At 61.1% G+C, this 18,689-nt stretch overlaps 1 protein-coding gene across 2 annotated transcripts in view; it reads right to left on the bottom strand.

Moving 5' to 3' along the window:
- Positions 1 to 3,751: 3,751 nt before the first annotated feature.
- EFTUD2 (elongation factor Tu GTP binding domain containing 2) overlaps positions 3,752 to 18,689 on the bottom strand; it is a 42,829-nt gene continuing 27,891 nt past the window's right edge. For both annotated transcript variants that reach the window (XM_054176584.1, XM_054176585.1), the window contains exons 19-28: positions 17,910 to 18,011; positions 13,526 to 13,608; positions 12,398 to 12,484; positions 11,131 to 11,257; positions 10,546 to 10,633; positions 8,827 to 8,945; positions 7,115 to 7,209; positions 5,548 to 5,701; positions 4,463 to 4,570; positions 3,752 to 3,854 (exon numbers count right to left, since the gene is read on the bottom strand). In XM_054176584.1, the coding sequence (XP_054032559.1) occupies positions 3,759 to 3,854; positions 4,463 to 4,570; positions 5,548 to 5,701; positions 7,115 to 7,209; positions 8,827 to 8,945; positions 10,546 to 10,633; positions 11,131 to 11,257; positions 12,398 to 12,484; positions 13,526 to 13,608; positions 17,910 to 18,011 (1,059 nt within the window). In that variant the 3' untranslated portion in view covers positions 3,752 to 3,758. The remainder of the gene's footprint in view (positions 3,855 to 4,462; positions 4,571 to 5,547; positions 5,702 to 7,114; positions 7,210 to 8,826; positions 8,946 to 10,545; positions 10,634 to 11,130; positions 11,258 to 12,397; positions 12,485 to 13,525; positions 13,609 to 17,909; positions 18,012 to 18,689) is intronic.

Below are 18,689 nucleotides of genomic sequence, written 5' to 3'. Positions count from 1 at the left end.
GGGCGCGGGGCGCATGCGCAAAGCGGAGACCACCTCCCCCCCGGAACCCACCCACCCACCGGCCCCGCCGCCACCTGCCCCCGGCCCGGCCCCGCTGCGCGGGGGGAGCTGGAAAGGAGCGGGGCCGGGCTGGGGGCACCTGGGATGGGGACAGACGGACACGGCCTGGGACACCGAGCGGTGGCCTCGGGGTGCTGCCTGCCCTCCCGAACGGGGACAGACAGAGGGCGAGTGTGGTGCCAGCAGAAGCAGGACGAGGGCAGGGAGACAGAGCAGGGTGAGGACACCAGGGGCAGGATGCAGACAAGGACAGACATGGGAAGCAGGATGGGGACAAGAACACCGGGGGCAGGAAAGGAGACCTGGGAGCAGGGCTGTGGACAGGGACACCAGGAGCAGGATGGGGACAAGGACATGGGGAGCAGGACAGAGATGGGGACAGCAGAAGTAGGACCAGTACAGGGGCAGCAGGAGCAGAATGGGTGATGGGGGCATGGGGAGCAGGACACTGCTGACATCAGGAGCAGGGCTGAGGACAAGTGTGAAGGCTGCAGCCAGGCACCAGGAGCAGGATGAGGACAGGGACACTGGAAGCAGGGCTGGACCTCACCTCATCGAGTGCCATCTCCCTGGGACCCATCCATGGTTTAGTTAGTCATGAGGTGTTGGGTGGTTGGTTGGACTTGATGATCTCTGAGGTCTTTCCCAACCTTGTTGATTCTATGATCTAAGTCACTGTGGCTGGGGGACGAAGAGGGACGAGCCAAGGGGGCAGTGCAGTGCCACTTGTTGCTGGTGACCCTGCTGTGTGCAGGCCCTTTGCTCCCCCGGCCTGTCCCAGTGCTGAGCCCTGGGGGACTCAGGGCAAGGATGGAGCCCCCAGCCCCCATGCTTCAGTTTACCACTCCACAGCCTGGGGGCTGCAGTGCCCAGCACCTGGCGCAGCTCCTTCAGCGGCCGGGGGCAGTTCCGGCTCGGAAGGGGCTGGGGCCGGGGTCCCGCCGTGGGCAGCCCCCGTTCCCAGGGAAGAGCCTTCCCATGGAAAATTCCCAGCCCTCCCGCGCGGGGCCAGGATTTGGGCCACAAGAGCTCGGGGGGGGGGTCAGCGTTTTCCAGCTGCTGGGAACGGCTGCGTGAGAACCGGCTCCTTCCCACGCCGGCCCGGGCCGAGCCCTGCCCCCCGCCGCCGCGCTGACAGCCGCCACAGGGCCCCGAGCCGCCGGGAGCCGCCGGGCAGCGCAGCGCCATGCTTCGGCTCCCCGGAGAGCGGCGGTGACCAACACCAATGCCCATCAGCACTGCTGCCCCCACAGGGACCTTCCAGCCATGGTATCCAGCCCTGGAGAGCCAGGGGGTGGGATCAGAGCCACCCGGGGGGATGACGGATGTCCCTTTGCTGTGACAAAACTGCCCTGGGACAGAGCAGCCAAGGGCCTGGCTCCGGAGCTGGGGTCACATCCCCCGAGCCCCGGGACGTGCCGAGCAGCACCGAGCCCGCGGCCGCTGCTCCGCTGCAGCCCAGCCAGCAGCAGTCTGGGGCTGGCAGAGCTCCAGGAGCTGCCTGGCCTGAGCCCCGGGGGCCCAGTTGGGTGCTGGGCTGTACTGGAAGGTGCAAAGCACCCCTGGCAAGGCCACGGTGGGCTTGGTAGGGGCGTAAGGCAGCTCCTGCGTGCTCCAGGCAGGACTTGAACCCAGCTTCCACAGGGACACAGGGGGAAGGTGAAGCTGGCAAGGTAATGGATGGGGAATGTACTGGCCCTGTCTGGCAGGAAGGGCTGAGCCCTGGCCCCCTGTGCCCTCCTGCTGGGCAGGGGGCTGGGGCTGCACACAAGGGCCATGGGGCAGGAAATCCTTCCCATTTCTGAGCTCCACAGGTGAGCAGCGGCCCAGAGTTACCCTCAGCTTCCACAGAGCCCTGGCAGGCTGCAGGAGGGCTGGACACTGCTCTACCCCTGCCTGTGTGAGCCCAGGCCCTCCCAGTTTCCACAGGCAGCTGGCAGAAGGGTTAGGGTGGGAGTGTGTGGCAGCTGTGCCCTTGGCTTTAGCTTCTGGTGCAGGGGTGCTGAGTGCCCCAAGCTGTCCTGAGCCTCTCCAAGCGCAGGTTCCCAGAGGTGAATCTGGGGCTGGACCAGTCTGCAGTGGCCACCCCAGCCAGGAGCATCCCAGCAAGGCTTGGTCTGGGGCAGAACTGGGCCCAGCAGAGCAGGGCCAGGGGACAGAGAGGGTGTCAAGGGCTCCAGTGATGTAAAGCAGCCTGATTTTCACAGCACAGCTCAGGAGTGGCCCAGAGGCTGAGTCTGGAGGCAGTGAGGAGCTGGGGCAGGGGACAGAGAGCACCAGAAACCTCTCAGGGCAGGAGCAGCTGGTGAGGAAATGTGGCAGGAGCCTAAGAGCTAGCAAGAAATGAAGAAAGTCTTACAGAGTCATGGAAGTGTTGTGGTTGGAAGAGACCTTGAAGACTGAGCCCAAGCCTTACCCCAGCACTGCCAGGGCACCACCAAACCCTGGCCCTTAGCACCACATCTCCACAGCTTGGAAACCCCTCCAGGGATGTGGACTCCACCACTGCCCTGGCAGCCTGGGCCAGGGTTTGACAATTCCTTGGGGGAAGAAATTGCTCCAAATAGAATCATGGAATGGTAGGGGGTGGAAGGGACCTCTGGGGATCATCCAGTCCAAGCCCCCTGCTAGAGCAGGTTTGTCTGGATCAGCTTGCCCAGGATCACAGTGTCCAGGTGGCTTTTTGAAGTCTCCAGAGAAGGAGACTCCACAGCCTCTGTCTGGCCTGGTCCAGTTCTCTGGCACCCTCAAAGTAAAGAGGTTTCTCCTTAAGCCCAAGTGAAACCTCCTGGGTTCTAGTTTGCAGCCACTGCCCCTTGCCCATCCTAAACCTCCCCTGGTGCAACTCCAGGCCATTTCCTGTTGCTCTATCACTTGTTCCTTGGGAGAGGACACTGACCTCCACCTCACTCCAACAGGGAGCTGCAGAGAGCAATGAGGTCTCCCTCAGCCTCCTCCTCTCCAGGCTGAACCCCCCCAGCTCCCTCAGCTGCTCCTCCCCAGCCCTGCTCTCCAGACCCTTCCCCAGCTCTGTTGCCCTTCTCTGGCTCTGCTCCAACCCCTCAAGGTCCTACTTGGAGTGGTGAGTTGGCTGCTGCAGGGCAGGAGCAGGGTGTCTGGGGGATATGGGGCCCAGGGACAGGGGAAATTTGGGCTGGAGACAGGGAAATCCAAGCAGCAGCTGAGGCAGAGCCTCTCCCAGCGCTGCCTTCTCCCAGCACAACCAGACTGAGCCTGCAAGTTTGTAAGAAACATTTACCAGGGTTCAAAAAACAGCTACACAGAGGTCAAAGCCACACCTGGCTCTTCTCCCCCACCCCTCCAGCACCTCCTCCTTCCTCAGTGGCTGCCCAGCCAGGTGCTCTGCCCAAGGCAGCCAGCCCCTGGCAGCAGGAGAGGATGAGCAGCAAGCTCAGAGCAAGTTTAAGCTCAGTCCTTAGCAAACCCGAGACTGTAGCTGAGGACAAGCTGGAGAGAGCAGATCCAGAGGGAACATCTCCTGCTGGAGGCCACAGGGGCTGGGCACTGACCACACACAAAGCAGCAGCACTCTGGGCTGCTCCCTCCGTGGGGCAGGCTCTGGCTGCACAGTCCATGAACACCCAGGGAAAACTTCCACAGCCACCTGAGGAGCAGGTCCCAGGAGGCAGGGCTGGGCAGGGGGGGCTGGGGCAGGGCAGGCAGGCAGCAGCCAGGGCTCACATGGGGTAGTTGAGGACGACGTCCTGCTTGGCCAGCTCCAGCAGCATGGGGTCATCAAAGAACTTGCTGATGCTCACATCCTCGCTCAGGCCCTGCAGGGTGACCACAAAGCCACAGCTCACTCCTCTGGCAGCCAGCAGCTGCACAGCCACTGAGCCACAGTGCCACCAAGGCACGCTGGGGTCCCACACTCACAGCAGTTTGGGGGCTCCAGAGAAGGAGGGAGAGTCTGCAAGGCACGAGGAGCTCCTCAGCACCCTGAAGCTGTCTCACAGCCTCTCAGGAAGCTGCAAACATGTGCCTGGTGCTGCTGAGAGCATCTACCAGCTCCCTGTCCTTCCCTTCGTGGCCCCAGGAGCACCCCCAGCCTCTCAGCCCAGCTCACAAAAGCAGCACAGCAAACATCTGCTCCTTGCTCTGCAGGACAGGTAGGGAAAGCCAGGCCCCCAAGGGCCCAGATGGGGCTCAGCAGATGCCACAGGACCTGCTCTGGGCTGGAGCCACTGCCAGAGGAGTCGCTCCTGGGACCACCACAGGCACCAACCCACAGCATGGGGGGTGAGGAGTGGGGGAAGTCCTGGGGCACAAAGCTCATTGGTTGTGTCTGGGAACAGAGGGGATGTGGTGTGCCCAAGGGCCAGGGACAGCTCAGCTGTGGGGCAGACAGACAGAGGGACACCGCAGATACTCCCAGACCTACCTTCCTGCGCCTGGTCTTGATCATGAACTCTCTGGCCAGGTGTGGGGCTGGCTGGGGCTCCAGGGGCCGGATGACGATGCTCTTGTCCAAGGGGTCACCAGGCACAATCTGAAACACAGGGCCAGGACATGGGAGACCAGTTCCACCTCCTGGAGACCCTGAGCTGCCACAGGAACCCCCCCTGGGCCCTGTGGACACCCCCAGCCACGGTGTGACAGCCCCAACACCTCATCTGTTCTCCTGGCCAAGCACCTCTCACCTTCCTCCCCCTGGGGTACTGCAACCAGAACCACCCACATGGGCTCCAGACCTCTTGGTCTGGCTTCTGTCCTGACATCTTGAATCCATAGATTCATACAATCACAGAATGGGAAAGATCTTAAGAGCTCATCCAGCTCCAACACCCTGCCATGGGCAGGGACACCTCCCACCAGCCCAGGTTGCTCAAGGCCTCATCCAGCTTTGCCTTAGACACTTCCAGTTGAGGAGGCATCCACAGCTTCTCTGGACAGCCTGTTGCAGTGCCTCACCACCCTCATGGTCAGCACAACCCTCTCCAGAACTCAAGGCAGAGCTAAGCTTTGGCCTTTTACATCTTGACCTTGAAGCCAGCTCCTGGAGCTCAGGCTGCTGCTGCTGCTGTTCCCACCTGGCTGCACCACAAGCAGCTGTGTACCTCACAGGGGCTGCTCCTGCAAGGCCTCATTTGCCCCAGACACAGAGGTGACCCAGGGGACAGTGCTTTGACCCAAACTCTGCTTTCCATTGGCTTAAAAAGCCTTCTCCAAGAGGCAAAGCTGAAGTTGGCTCAGGCCAACGAGTCCAAACCCTGCTCCCAGGCTTCTGCTCCCCAAATGCATCCCAGCAGCTTCTCTTGCCCCAGACAAGGATCACCTCTCCCAGCAAGCAGCAGCATTTAGCTCTCCCCCATGAGGAGAAAGGATGATGTGACTTGGATCAAAGCTGCTGCACACAGCATCCCCAACGTGAGATGCTGTGAGGATGCTCCCCCTGTGTTCCCCCTCTGCTGGGAGCCCCTGCCTGGTGCCTGACCCCAGCCCCTTCCCTGTCTCACCAGGACTCACCTGCCAGTGGTGGAAGACAGAGAGGGAGAAGGCCTGTCCCTGAGTGTGGGTCCTCAGGTCTGTCTCGAATCCAAAGGAGTCGATGGCTGGGATGAAGGCTTTGATGGTGTAGAGAGGAGAGCCTGGGATGGGAGCATCCTGTGTCACGTGGCCTCTGCCAACACACCAGAGATCAGACCTCATGCATGCCACAGAACCCTGGGCACAGGCTGCTTGGCCTTGGAAAAGGACCTTAAAGCTCATCCAGTCCAAGTCCCCTGCAGAGTGCAGGGACATCTGCACCTAGAGCAGGTTGCTCAGAGCCTTGAGCACTTCCAGGGGCATCCATAGCTCCTCTGGGCAGGCTGGTCCAGGCTGGTCCAGTGCTTCACCATTTCCTCCTCTAATCTAATCTCAATCTACCTCCTGTCACTCTGAGGCCATTACTCCTTGTCCTGTCAGCACACTCCTGACACAGATTCCTCCCCAGCTCCCCTGCAGGCTGCTCAAAGGCCACCAGGTCTCCAGGCTGAAGAACCCCAACCCTCTCAGCCTGGCCTCCCAGCAGAGGGCTTCCAGCCCTGAGGGCATTGCTGTGGCTTCCTCCAGTCCAAGAGGGCCATGTCCTTACACTGGAGGCCCCAGAGCTGGGGCAGCTCTCTAGGTGGGGTCTCATGCCTCTTTAGACCATTTCCTCTCTGACACTCAGGGATTAACCAGGCACCAACCAAGGGCTGCCTGCGACCCTGGACACCCCCTCCTCACGCAGCACAGGGGCTGGGATGGGTGCAGGAAGCTTTCAGCTGTCACTTGGCAGGGATTTCCCCTTCTCCCCTTGCTCCACAAGCAGTGCTGGGACTGTGAACACCTGCAGACAACCAGCCCCTGGGAGTGCTGGTGGATAACAACTTCTCCATGGGTCAGCAATGTGCCCTGGGAGCCAAGAAGGCCAATGGGGTCCTGGGCTGCAATCAGAGGAGTGTGGCCAGCAGAGCCAGGGAGGTTCTCCTCCCCCTCTACTCTGCCCTGGTGAGGCCAAATCTGGAATACTGCATCCAGCTCTGGGCTCCCCAGCTCAGGAGGGACAGGGATCTGCTGGAGAGAGTCCAAAGGAGGGCTGCAAGGATGCTGAAGGGACTGCAGCACTGCCTGGGGAGGAGAGGCTGAGAGCTCTGGGGGTGGTCAGGCTGGGGAGGAGAAGGCTGAGAGGGATCTGATCAATGGCTATCAATAGCTGAGGGCTGGGGGTCAGGAGGGAGGGGACAGGGCCAGGCTCTGCTCAGCTGCATCCTGTGACAGGACAAGGGGCAATGGATCTAAACTGCAGCACAGGAGGTTCCAGCTCAGCATGAGGAGGAACTTCTGCACTGTGAGGCTCCCAGAGCCCTGGAGCAGGCTGCCCAGAGAGGTTGTGGAGTCTCCTGCTCTGGAGCCTTTGCAGCCCTGCCTGGCTGTGTTCCTGTGGGACCTGTGCTGGATTCTATGGTCCTGCTCTGGCAGAGGGTTGGACTTGATGATCTTTGGAGGTCCTTTCCAACCCCTAGGATCCTGGGATCCTCTGATCCCACCCCAGCAGGCAGCAGCTCACCTCCTCCTGGCCAGCACTGTGTACACCGCGGACACGCAGTCGGCAGGGGCCTGCACCTCCACGAAGTAGTAAGGCTCCATCAAACGAGGGGTGGCCTGGGAGGGAAGAGGGACACAAAGCACTGAGCCTCCAGCAGCTCCCACGCCTTCTGATTCCAGCCAGAGTCAGGGACTGGCACACTTTAGTCTAACACAGCCTGACCTGGGATGAAAGGGCTGCTCCTGCCCCAAGGCTGCCCAATCCAACCCCAAACACTGAGAGGAGCTTTTCTCCATCACAGAACCACAACCACAGAACTGCAGGGGCTGGAAGGGACCTCGAAAGCTCATCCACCCCAACCCCCCTGCCAGAGCAGGATCACCTAGAGCAGATCACACAAGAACACATCCAGGAGGGTTCTGAATATCACCAGAGAGGGAGACTCCACAGCCCCCCTGGGCAGCCTGTCCCAGGGCTCCGTCAACCCTCACAGGGAAGAAGCTTTTCCTCCTGTTTCCATGCAAGTTCCCACAGTTCACCTTCCACCCATCCTCCTGGCCAGGGCTCCCTCTGCCCCACACCCACCCCTCCCAGCAAGCCAAACAGCAGCAAAAGGGGGAAGCAGAGCAGATGCCCTGCACAAGCTTCCAGCCAGCCTGCAACCTGCTGGCCGCTGGAGCTGCTCTGCCAGCCCCCGGGGCGCTGGAGGCGCTGACAGGGGAAGGATTCCCTCTAAAGCCACAGCCCCCGGGGCAGAGGGAGCCACCCAGGGTCCCTGGGGCAGAGGGAGCCACCCAGGGCCCCCGGGGCAGAGGGAGCCACCCAGGGCCCCTGGGGAACATAGAGCCACTCAGGGCCCCTGGGGAACATAGAGCCACTCAGGGCCCCTGGGGCAGAGGGAGCCACCCAGGGCCCCCGGGGCAGAGGGAGCCACCCAGGGCCCCTGGGGAACATAGAGCCACTCAGGGCCCCTGGGGCAGAGAGAGCCACTCGGGGACCTCGGGGCACACGGAGATGCTCGGGGGCACCGGGGCACACATTGATGCTCAGGGGCACCGGGGCACACAGAGATGCTCAGGGACCTCGGGGCACATGGAGCTGCTCAGGGGCCCCTGGGGCACAGAGATGCTCGGGGGCACACAGAGATGCTCGGGGGCACCGGGGCACACAGAGCCGCTCGGGGGCACCGGGGCACACAGAGCCGCTCGGGGGCACCGGGGCACACAGAGCCGCTCGGGGGCACCGGGGCACACAGAGCCGCCTGGGGGCACCGGGGCACACAGAGCCACTCAGGGGCCCCCGGGGCACAGAGATGCCTGGGGGCACCGGGGCACACAGAGCCGCTCGGGGCCCCCGGGGCACAGAGCTGCCTGGGGGCACCGGGGCACACAGAGCCGCTCGGGGGCACCGGGGCACACAGAGCCGCTCGGGGCCCCGCAGCACAGGGAGCCACTTGGGGCCCCAGGGTCCCCGGGGCACAGGGAGCCGCTCGGGGCCCCCGGGGCACAGGGAGCCGCTCGGGGGCACCGGGGCGCACAGAGCCGCTCGGGGGCACCGGGGCGCACAGAGCCGCTCGGGGCCCCCGGGGCACAGGGAGCCACTTGGGGCCCCAGGGTCCCCGGGGCACAGCGAGCCGCTCGGGGCCCCCGGGGCACAGGGAGCCGCTCAGGCTGCGCTGCTGGGAGCTGCCAGAGCAGGAGGCCGAGGCTGGGGGCGCGCAGCGCGGTGCTCACCATGAGGAAGGCAGAGTAGACCACCCTGCGAGCCGTGGGGATGATCTGGCCCCCGCCGCGGTGCAGAGGCTCCTGCGCGATCACCGCGTCCAGGATCTTGAACTTGACGTTGCGGATCACTGCGGGAGGCAGAGAGCACAGCGACTCACCCCCGGCACGGCCCCTGCCGCCCCCGGGGCACGCAGCCGCAGGCCTGCGGCCACCACAGCCTCTCCTGCATCCAGTGCCAGCAGGGAGGCCACGGCCAGGGCCCAGCCCTGCCTGTCCAGCACGGTCAGGCAGAGGCTTATCGCGCAGGGCGCTCTCCGGCCTGGCTGCACCCCAGCTGGGGGAGCCACAGTGCCAGCTGGCAGGGCAGGTCACAGCAACACACCCAGGTGGGTTTGGAAAGTCTCCACAGAAGGAGACTCCACAGCCTGGAGAAGAGGAGGCTCAGGGGAGACCTTCTTGCTCTCTCCAGCTCCCTGCAGGGAGGCTGTAGCCAGGTGGGGGTTGGGCTCTTCTCCCAGGCAAGCAGCACCAGAACAAGAGGACACAGTCTCAAGCTGTGCCAGGGGAGGTTCAGGCTGGAGGTGAGGAGAAAATTCTTCCCAGAAAGAGTAATTGGCCACTGGGATGTGCTGCCCAGGGAGGTGGTGGAGTCCCCATCCCTGGAGGTGTTTAGGAAGAGCCTGGATGAGGCCCTTGGAGCCATGGTTTAGTTGATCAGATGGTGCTGGGGGAGAGGTTGGACTGGATGATCTTGAAGGTCTCTTCCAACCTGGTCTGGTCTGGTCTGGTCTATTCTATTCTAACCTCACCTCACCTCTCTGGGCAGGTTGCTCCAGGGCTCCAGCACCCTCACACCAAAGAAGTTCATAGGCAGCCAGCAAGTGTCAGCACCTGAGGGGCATCTACAGCCAGAGAAAAGGGGGAGGTTGTGTTCCCTGCCTTCTCAGGCCCTCTGCTCTGCCCTGCTGAGACCACATCTGGAGCAGTGTGTCCAGTTCTGGCCTTCCCAGTTCAAAATGGACAAAGAACTGCTGGAGAGAGTCCAAGGGAGGCTGTGAGGATGATGAAGGGACTGGAAGATCTGTCTGATGAGGACAGGCTGAGAGCCCTGGGGCTGTTTAGCTTGGAGAAGAAAAGACTGAGATGGGAGGTGTTTAAGGCCAGGCTGGATGAGGCTCTGGCCAGGCTGATCTAGTGTGGGGTGTCCCTGCCCATGGCAGGGGGGGTGGAACTGGATGATCCTTGTGCTCCCTTCCAACCCTGACTGATTCTATGACTCTATGATCTGATCAGTATCTAAGGGGTGGATGTCAGGAAGGGGCCAGGCTCTTTTCACTGCTGCCCTGTGACAGGACAAGGGGCAATGGACACAAAGTGGAACCCAGGAGATTCCACTTCAACATGAGGAAACCCTTCTCTGGAGTGAGGGTGCTGGAGTCCTGGAGCAGGCTGCCCAGAGGTTGTGGAGTCTCCTCTGGAGACTTTCCAGACCCACCTGGATGTGTTCCTGTGTGACCTGCCATGGGTGTTCCTGCTCTGGCAGGGGGTTGGACTCGGCCTGGGGAGGTCCCTTCTAACCCCTACTATTCCATGATCCTCAGAGCTGTCCCCAGGTGTGGTGTGAGAAGGGAACTGACCACTGAGGGAGTGCACCAGTGGAACCAGCTCAGTCCTTAGAAATGACAGAATTCAGCCCAGCAGCTCCACTTCCCCCCAGGTCCCACTTACATTCATCACAGAGAGGCCCTTCCCTGGTCCCCCACTGAAATCCCTGCACGATGCTGTCCTTCACAGAGCCCAGCAGAGACTTGTCCACCTACAGACAGACAGACAGACAGACAGGCTGCTTCAGACACCCAACCTGCATCACAAGGCATTAACAGCCCCCAGTGTTCAAAAGCCAGTTCCCAGAGGAGCAGCAATGACCCCTGGCACCCCAGTGCCCATTCCTCTCTCTCACGGCTCAGGAGCATCACCTGCAGAGCTTGGCACCTAGAGTGCAGCCTAGAGAGAAACTCAGAGTCCACATTTGGGTAACCCTGGAAGGCAGAGCTGCTTGACTGCCAGTTGTGAGGCCCAAAGAGCAATGCCTGCAAAGCACCAGGCAGGGTGCTAGCTGAGTGCAGGAGTGTGGAGGAGAAAAGCATAGAGCGTGGTGGAGGAAGTCCAGCAGAGACAGGACCTGGCAAGCCAGGGAGCACTGCAACAGCATCAAGGCCTTGCTGCAGGTTCTGGCAGGGGTGGGTGGTCCCCTCTTGGCATCACAGGCCAAACCTCTCACTGCAATGTGACCTCCCTGCCTGCGTTTCTCACCTCTGAGGGCAGAGTATCATCTACCAGGATGTTGGGGCCGGTGGCGTCTGGCCCGAAGGCCCAGATGGAGCGGGCAGCCAGCAGATCCCAGTCGTACTTGGTCTGGAAGAACTCCCCCAGCTTCTTCCTGATCAAAGGAGGATGGAAGGAATTTCAGGAAGCCAGGCTCTGACCTGCACTCACAGCATTGTTTATGACCCTGCTCCCTTCAGGCATCAGCTGGCTTCAGCTTTTCCCCTGGAGCATCTGATCTGCTGAGGGCCAAACCTGATGGGGCCCTGAGCAGCCTGCTCTAGTCAGAGGTGTCCCTGCTCACTGCAGGGGGCTTGGACAAGGCCAAGTGCAAGGTCCTGCAGCTGGGGCAGGGCACTGCTACAGGCTGGGCAGGGACTGGCCTGAGGGCAGCCCTGGAGAAAAGGCCTTGGGGGTGCTGGGGGAGAAGCTCAGCAGGGAGCACTTGCAGCCCAGAAAGCCAAGCAGAGCCTGGGCTGCAGCAAGAGAAGTGTGGCCACCAGGGCAGGGAGGGGATTCTGCCCCTCTGCTCCACTCTGCTGAGACCACAGCTGGAGCTCTGGGGCCAGCTCTGGAGCCTCTGTGCCAGGAAGGATCTGGAGGGGCTGGGAGGTGTCCAGAGAAGGGCCAGGAGGAGGAGCAGAGGGCTGGAGCTGCTCTGCTGTGAGCACAACCTGAGGGAGTTGGGGCTGTGCAGGCTGGAGAGGAGAAGGCTCCCAAGAGACCTTCTTGTGGCCTTCCAGTATCTGAAGGGGGCTGCAAGAAAGCTGGGGAGGGACTTTTGAGGGTGTCAGGGAGGGATAGGGCTGGGGGGGATGGAGCAGAACTGGAAGTGGGGAGATTGAGATTGGCTGTGAGGAAGAAGTTGTTCCCCAGGAGGGTGGTGAGAGCCTGGCACAGGCTGCCCAGGGAGGTGGTGGAAGCCTCCTGCCTGGAGGTGTTTGCAGCCAGGCTGGAGGTGGCTGTGAGCTGTGGTGTGAGGTGTCCCTGCCCATGGCAGGGGGTTGGGGCTGGCTGAGCCTTGAGGTCCCTTCCAGCCCTGGCAGCTCTGTGATTCAAAGATGACCTTCAAGGGTCCCTTCCAACCCAATGCATTCTGAGGGGGAAGATGCTCCTGGAGTAGCTGGGAGCAATGCTGGGGCCAGGAGCCCTGTCTAGAGGCTGCTGCTGAGCACTTGGCAGATCTCTGCCTTCCCTTGATTCCCCAAACCATTTGCTTCTAGAAGGGTTCCTGCCCTGCCCAGATCTGCTGTACCTGTTCCATGTTATCTGCACCACTTCATTTTCAATGTCCTCTGCCAGTCCTTTCTCCAGAGGCTCAGCAATCATGGTGATCTTGTTCCTGAGAACAGAGGCAGCTGCAGTTAGCTCCTGGGGTGATGGAAGTGGGAGGAGCTGGCAGGACTGCAGGGGCTGCACTGCCTCCCTCCCAGCTGGGGAGCTGAAGCCACCCAAGGCCCTCACTGCCTCCCTCCCAGCTGGGGAGCTGAAGCCACCCAAGGCCCTCACTGCCTCCCTCCTAGCTGGGGAGCTGAAGCCACCCAAGGCCCTCACTGCTTCCCTCCCAGCTGGGGAGATGAAGCCACCCATGGCCCTCACTGCCTCCACCACAGCTGGGGAGATGAAGCCACCCATGGCCCTCACTGCCTCCCTCCCAGCTGGGGAGATGAAGCCACCCATGGCCCTCACTTGTGAGGACAGCTCAGACACTCAACCACTGCTCTCTGAAGTCTGCTCACCTCCAGCACAGCTCCATCCCCCTGTCAGATGCCCAGGGCTGCAGAAGGAAGCCCATGGAGCAGGCAATGGGCAGAACCACCACTCACCCTGATCCACACACAAGACGTTGCCTTGGGGAACCCCCACCAAGGTGCCCCCCAGAGACCAACCCAAGCCTGGAACCTTTCCCCCCTCCCAAACCCAAAGAGAGACTGCACCAGGGCAATGCAGACCCAAGAAACCACCCAGGAAAGCTGCCTTCAGCATGCTACAAATCATCACTGCCCTGAAACTTCAGGCACTGAGAGGTCCTCTGCTCCTGGATTTTCCCCCTGCTCAATCAAGCCTCTGCTCCTTCACAGCCTTCCCTCTCTCCAACACATGCTGAAGGGAGCAGATGAGACCAGGCTGAAAGGCTCCAGGGCACCACCAGGCAACAAAAACAACACCCACAGAAGGTTTGGCTCATGAAGTGTTTGGGGGATGTGTTGGGATCCCAGAGCAGGTGCCAAAGAGCCTAGTGCTGCCTTCAGGCAGCACTGGGCTCTTTGGCACCTGCTCTGGGATCCCAACACATCCCCCAGCCACACAAAAGAGCTGGAAATGGGCCAAACTGGGCTAAAAGATGATGTGCCCAGGCCCCAGCTTGCCCACAGGCTCTTACTTCTTGTTGGGTGTCTCAGCAAAGCACTTCAGGGATGATGTCTCCACCACTGTCTCACAGAATGTCACGACAGGATCAGCAACCTGCAACAAGAGCCAGCAGGTTTGGGAGGGCCTCAGAGGACTTCTCTTTGGGGTTGGGGGTGAATTGAAGCAATTGAAAGGTGGCTTCAGCTGCCAGTGTTTGGATCACCACTGGATCTGGACCCCACTGGGGCCTGCACAGGATGCTTGGTGGCCTCCTGCATTCCATTCCAGAATGAATAGAATAGAACAGAATAGAATAGACCAGACCAGGTTGGAAGAGACCTTCAAGATCATCAAGTCCAACCTATCATCCAACACCACCTAAACAACTAACCCATGGCACCAAGCACCCCAGCAAGGCTCCTCCTGAACACCTCCAGGGATGGGGACTCCACCACCTCCCCAGGCAGCCCATTCCAATGGGCAATCACTCTCTCTGTGTAGAACTTCTTCCTAACCTCCAGCCTAAACCTCCCCTGGCACAGCTTGAGACTGTGTCCTCTTATTCTGCTGCTGGGTGCCTGGCAGAAGAGACCAACCCCCAGCTGGCTACAGCCTCCCTGCAGGGAGTTGCAGAGAGCAAGAAGGTCTCTCCTGAGCCTCCTCTTCTGCAGGCTAAGCAACCCCAGCTCCCTCAGCCTCTCCTCCCAGGGCTGTGCCCCAGACCCCTCCCCAGCTTTCTTGCCCTTCTCTGGACACTTTCCAGCAGCTCAACCTCTTTCCTGACCTGAGGAGCCCAGAACTGGACACAGGACTCCAGGTGTGGCCTCAGCAGTGCTGAGCACAGGGCACAAGGACTTCCCTGCTCCTGCTGGCCACACTCTTCCTGCTGCAGGCCAGGATGCCCTTGGCCTTCTTGGCCCCCTGGGCACACTGCGGGCTCCTGTTCAGCTGCTGTCCACAAGTCCCCCCAGGTCCCTCTCTGCCTGGCTGCTCTCAGCCACTCTGCCCCCAGCCTGCAGCACTGCCTGGGGTTGCTGTGGCCAATGTGCAGCCCCTGGCACTTGGATGTGTTCAATCTCCTGCCCTTGGCCTCTGCCCATCTGCCCAGCCTGGCCAGGTCCCTCTGCAGAGCTCTCCTCCCCTCCAGCAGCTCAACTCCTGCCCCCAGCTTGGTGCCAGCTGCACATTTACTACTAATGGACTCAATGCCCTCCTCCAGATCATCAATGAAGATGTTAAAGAGGCTGGGGCCCAGCACTGATCCCTGGGGCACACCACAGGTGCCTGGCTGCCAGCTGGCTGTGGCACCATTCACCACCACTCTCTGGGCTCAGCCTCCAGCCAGTTCCTCACCCAGCTCAGAGAGCTGCTGTCCCAGCCAGGGGCTGACAGCTTGGCCAGGAGTTTGCTGTGGGGGATGGTGGCAAAGGCCTTGCTGAGGTCCAGGCAGACCACATCCACAGCCTGCCCCACATCCACCAGGCAGGTCAGCTCCTCTCCCAAGGCCATTTGTCTGACTCCTGGGGTGGGCTGACAATAGGCTGGGGGTTTAAGTTGAAGACAGAGAATTGAGGAGGAAGTTCTTCCCCATGAGAGTGGTGAAGCCCTGGGATGGGTTGTCCAGGGAGGTGGTTGAGGCCCCAGCCCTGGAGGTGTTTAAGGCCAGGCTGGATGAGGCTCTGGCCAGCCTGATCCAGTGTGGGGTGTCCCTGCCCATGGCAGGGGGGTTGGAACTGGATGATCCTTGTGCTCCCTTCCAACCCTGACTGCTTCTATGTTAACTGTCTGCCCAAATGGCTTTCAGATGTGGAATCCTGGAATGGGTTGGATTGGAAGGGACCCCCAAAGCTCATCCATCCCAACCCCCCTGCACTCAGCAGGGACATCCTCCACTGGATCAGGTTGCTCAGAGCCTTGTTGAGCCTCACCTTGAGTATCTCCAGGGATGGGACCTCAACCACCTCCCTGTTGCAGCGTTCCAGCAGCCTCCTGGTGCACAACTTGTTCCTCACATCCAATCTCAATCTGCTCTGCTCTCCTTTCAAACCATTGCCCCTGGTCCTGTCCCTGCAGGCCTTTGGGAGCAGTCCCTCTGCAGCCTTCTTGTAGCCCTCTTCAGGTACTGGAAAGCTGCTCTGAGGTCTCCCTGGAGCCTTCTCTTCTCCAGGCTGAACACCCCCAACTCCCTCAGCCTGTCCCCACAGCAGAGGTTCTGCAGCCCTCTGATCATCTTTGTGGCCTCCTCTGGACCCTCTCCTTCCTGTGTTGAGGGCCCCACAGCTGGACACAGCCCTGCAGGTGAGGTCTCCCCAGAGCAGATCAGAGGGGCAGGATCCTCTCTCTCCCTCTCTGGCAATGGGCACTGGCAGCACAGGAGGCCAAGGGCAGCCTTAGGCTGCCCTTGGCCTCCTGTGCTGCCAGTGCCCATTGCTAGCTCCTATCCAGCTTCTCCCCCACCAGCACCTTCAACTCTTTTCTCTGCAGGGCTGCCCTCAATCTCATCATCCCCCAAGCCTGGACTGATATCCAGGGTTGCCCCAACCCAGCTGCAGGACCTTGCCCTTTGCCTTGTTGAACCTCCTCTAAGATTTCCTCCTCCCACCTCTCCAGGTCTCACTTGATGGATCCCATCCCCCCCACTCCCATCAACCACACCACCCAGCTTGGTGTCCTCTGCAGATCTGCCTTGAGAACACTTCCAGCTTCCAGCTCCTTTCCCCTTTCAGAGGTTCTTGCCACCTAGCAGCTTGATGTGCATGAACAGAGCAGCACAGTTGCAAGGAACTTGGCTGCAGAGGCTGTGTGAACCAATGCAGAGCTCTGCCAGTAGATGTAGGTGCAGCATCAAGTTCTCAGCCTCCACACACTCAGCCTGAGCCTCTTCATGGAGCCATGCAACCTTGTTGTCTGCAGACCTGGAGCTCTGTTATGCAAGGGATGCTGTGGAAGGTCTCTCAGCTTGTTCAGGAGGCAAAGGCTACTTTCTCCCTGCTGGTTGTTTCCCTTCATAGTATCCCAGTATCAGTCAGGGTTGGAAGGGAGCACAAGGATCATCCAGTTCCAGCCCCCCTGCCATGGGCAGGGACACCCCACACTGGATCAGCCTGGCTAAAGCCTCATCCAGCCTGGCCTTAAACACCTCCAGGGCTGGGGCCTCAACCACCTCCCTGGACAACCCATCCCAGGGCTTCACCACTCTCATGGGGAAGAACTTCCTCCTCACCTCCAGCCTCAATCTCCCCACCCCCAGCTTCATTCCATTCCCCCCAGTCCTATCACTACCTGAGAGCCTGAGCAGTCCCTCCCCAGCCTTCTTGGAGCCCCCTGCAGATCCTGGAAGGCCACAATGAGGTCACCTCAGAGCCTTCTCTTCTCCAGACTGAACAGCCCCAACTCCTTCAGTCTGTGCTCACAGCAGAGCAGCTCCAGCCCTCTGCTCATCCTCCTGGCCCTGCTCTGGACACCTTCCAGCCCCTCCAGATCCCTCTTGCAATAGGGGCTCCAGAGCTGGAGGCAGTACTCCAGGTGGGGTCTCCCCAGAGCTGAGCAGAGGGGCAGAATCCCCTCCCTGGCCCTGCTGGCCACACTTCTCTTGCTGCAGCCCAGGCTCTGCTTGGCTCTCTGGGCTGCAAGTGCACACTGAGAGCTCCTGCTGAGCTTCTCCTCCCCCAGCACCCCCAAGGCTCTCTCCTCAGGGCTGCTTTCCAGCCAGTCCCTGCCCAGCCTGCATTTGTGCCTGGAATTGCCTCCACCCAGCTGCAGGACCCTGCCCTTGCTCTGGTTGAACCTCCTGAGCTTGGCTTGTGCCCACCTCTCCAGCCTGCCCAGGGCCCTCTGGATGGATCCCTTCCCTCCAGCTGTCTGCTGCCCCACACAGCTTGGTGTCAGCAGCAACCCTGCTGAGGCTGCACTCAGTGCCACTGTCCCTGGCACCCACAGAGATGTTGAACAAGCCTGGTGCCAGGACTGATCCCTGAGGGCCTCTGCTTGTCCCTGGCCTCCCCTGGGCCATGGAGCCATGGACAGCCACTCTCTGGGTGCAGCCATCAAGCCAGTTCTGTATCCATCTGGTGGTCACCCATCACACCCCTGTGTCAGCAGCCTGGAGCCCAGGCTGTGGTGGGGACAGTGTGGAAGGCTTTGCTCAGGCCCAGGTCAACAACATCAGTTGCTTGCCCCTCAGCTGTCAATGTTGTCACCATTGTTGTCCTCAAGGCAGGGCAAGGAAGCAAATGCAGGGTTCCAGTTTCCAGCTGCAAAGTTACCTCACATCCCAACAAGCTTCAGCTTTGCCTTTTAAAGGGGCATGGCACAATCCATGCTGTGCCTTCAGCCACATTGATTTTCCCACCTTTCTGAGGCAGGGGCACAAAGCCCTGCCCCAGCTGGGGGGCTGTCCCCCCCCCAGCCCTCACCTTGATGTCGATCTCGGAGTACATCTTGCGCAGGTCGTGCATCACACAGTCCAGGTACAGCTCGCCCGTCCCCAGGATCACGTGCTCCCCAGACTCCTCCACCTGACCGAGAGGAGAGGCTTCAGCTGCCAGCACCACTGCTCTCACACCTCCTTCCCTCCCAGGCTCCTCCATGAGCCTGAGGAAGCCCCAGCATTGCAGAGTAGCTTCCAAGCTCACCCAGTCCAGCCCCTGACCCAGCACTGCAGGCTCAGCACCAAACCATGGCCCTCAGCACCAGGGCCCTGCTGCTTGCACACCCCCAGGCCTGGGCACTGCAGCACTGCCCTGGGCAGCCTCTGCCAATGGCTGAGATCCCTTCCAGGGCAGAAAGATTTCCTGAGCTCCAGCCTGAGCCTCCCCTGGGGCAGCTTGGAGCCATTGCCTCTGCTCCTGGCCCTTGTCCCCAAGGAGCAGAGGCTGTCCCCTCCTCACTGCAACCTCCCTGCAGGGAGCTGCAGAGAGCAAGGAGCTCTCCCTCAGCCTCCTCTGCTCCAGCCTGAACCCTGCCAGCTTCCTCCTCACAGCCCAGGGGCTCCAGGCCCTTCTCCAGCCTGGCTGCCCTGCTCTGGACAGGCTCCAGCCCCTCAGTGTCCTTTCTGGAGTGAAAGCCAGAGCTGAGCACAGCACTGAGCTGTGGCCTCCCCAGTGCTGAGCACAGGGGGATGGTCACCTCCTGGCCCTGCTGCCCACCCTGCTTCTGACCCAAGCCAGGCTGCCCTTGGCCTTCTTGGCCCCCTG

Source organism: Dryobates pubescens, chromosome 36, assembly GCF_014839835.1.
Source record: "Dryobates pubescens isolate bDryPub1 chromosome 36, bDryPub1.pri, whole genome shotgun sequence".
NCBI lineage: Eukaryota > Metazoa > Chordata > Aves > Piciformes > Picidae > Dryobates > Dryobates pubescens.
Note: the sequence above shows the minus strand (reverse complement) of the source record. Positions and strands in the feature narration are given on the sequence as shown.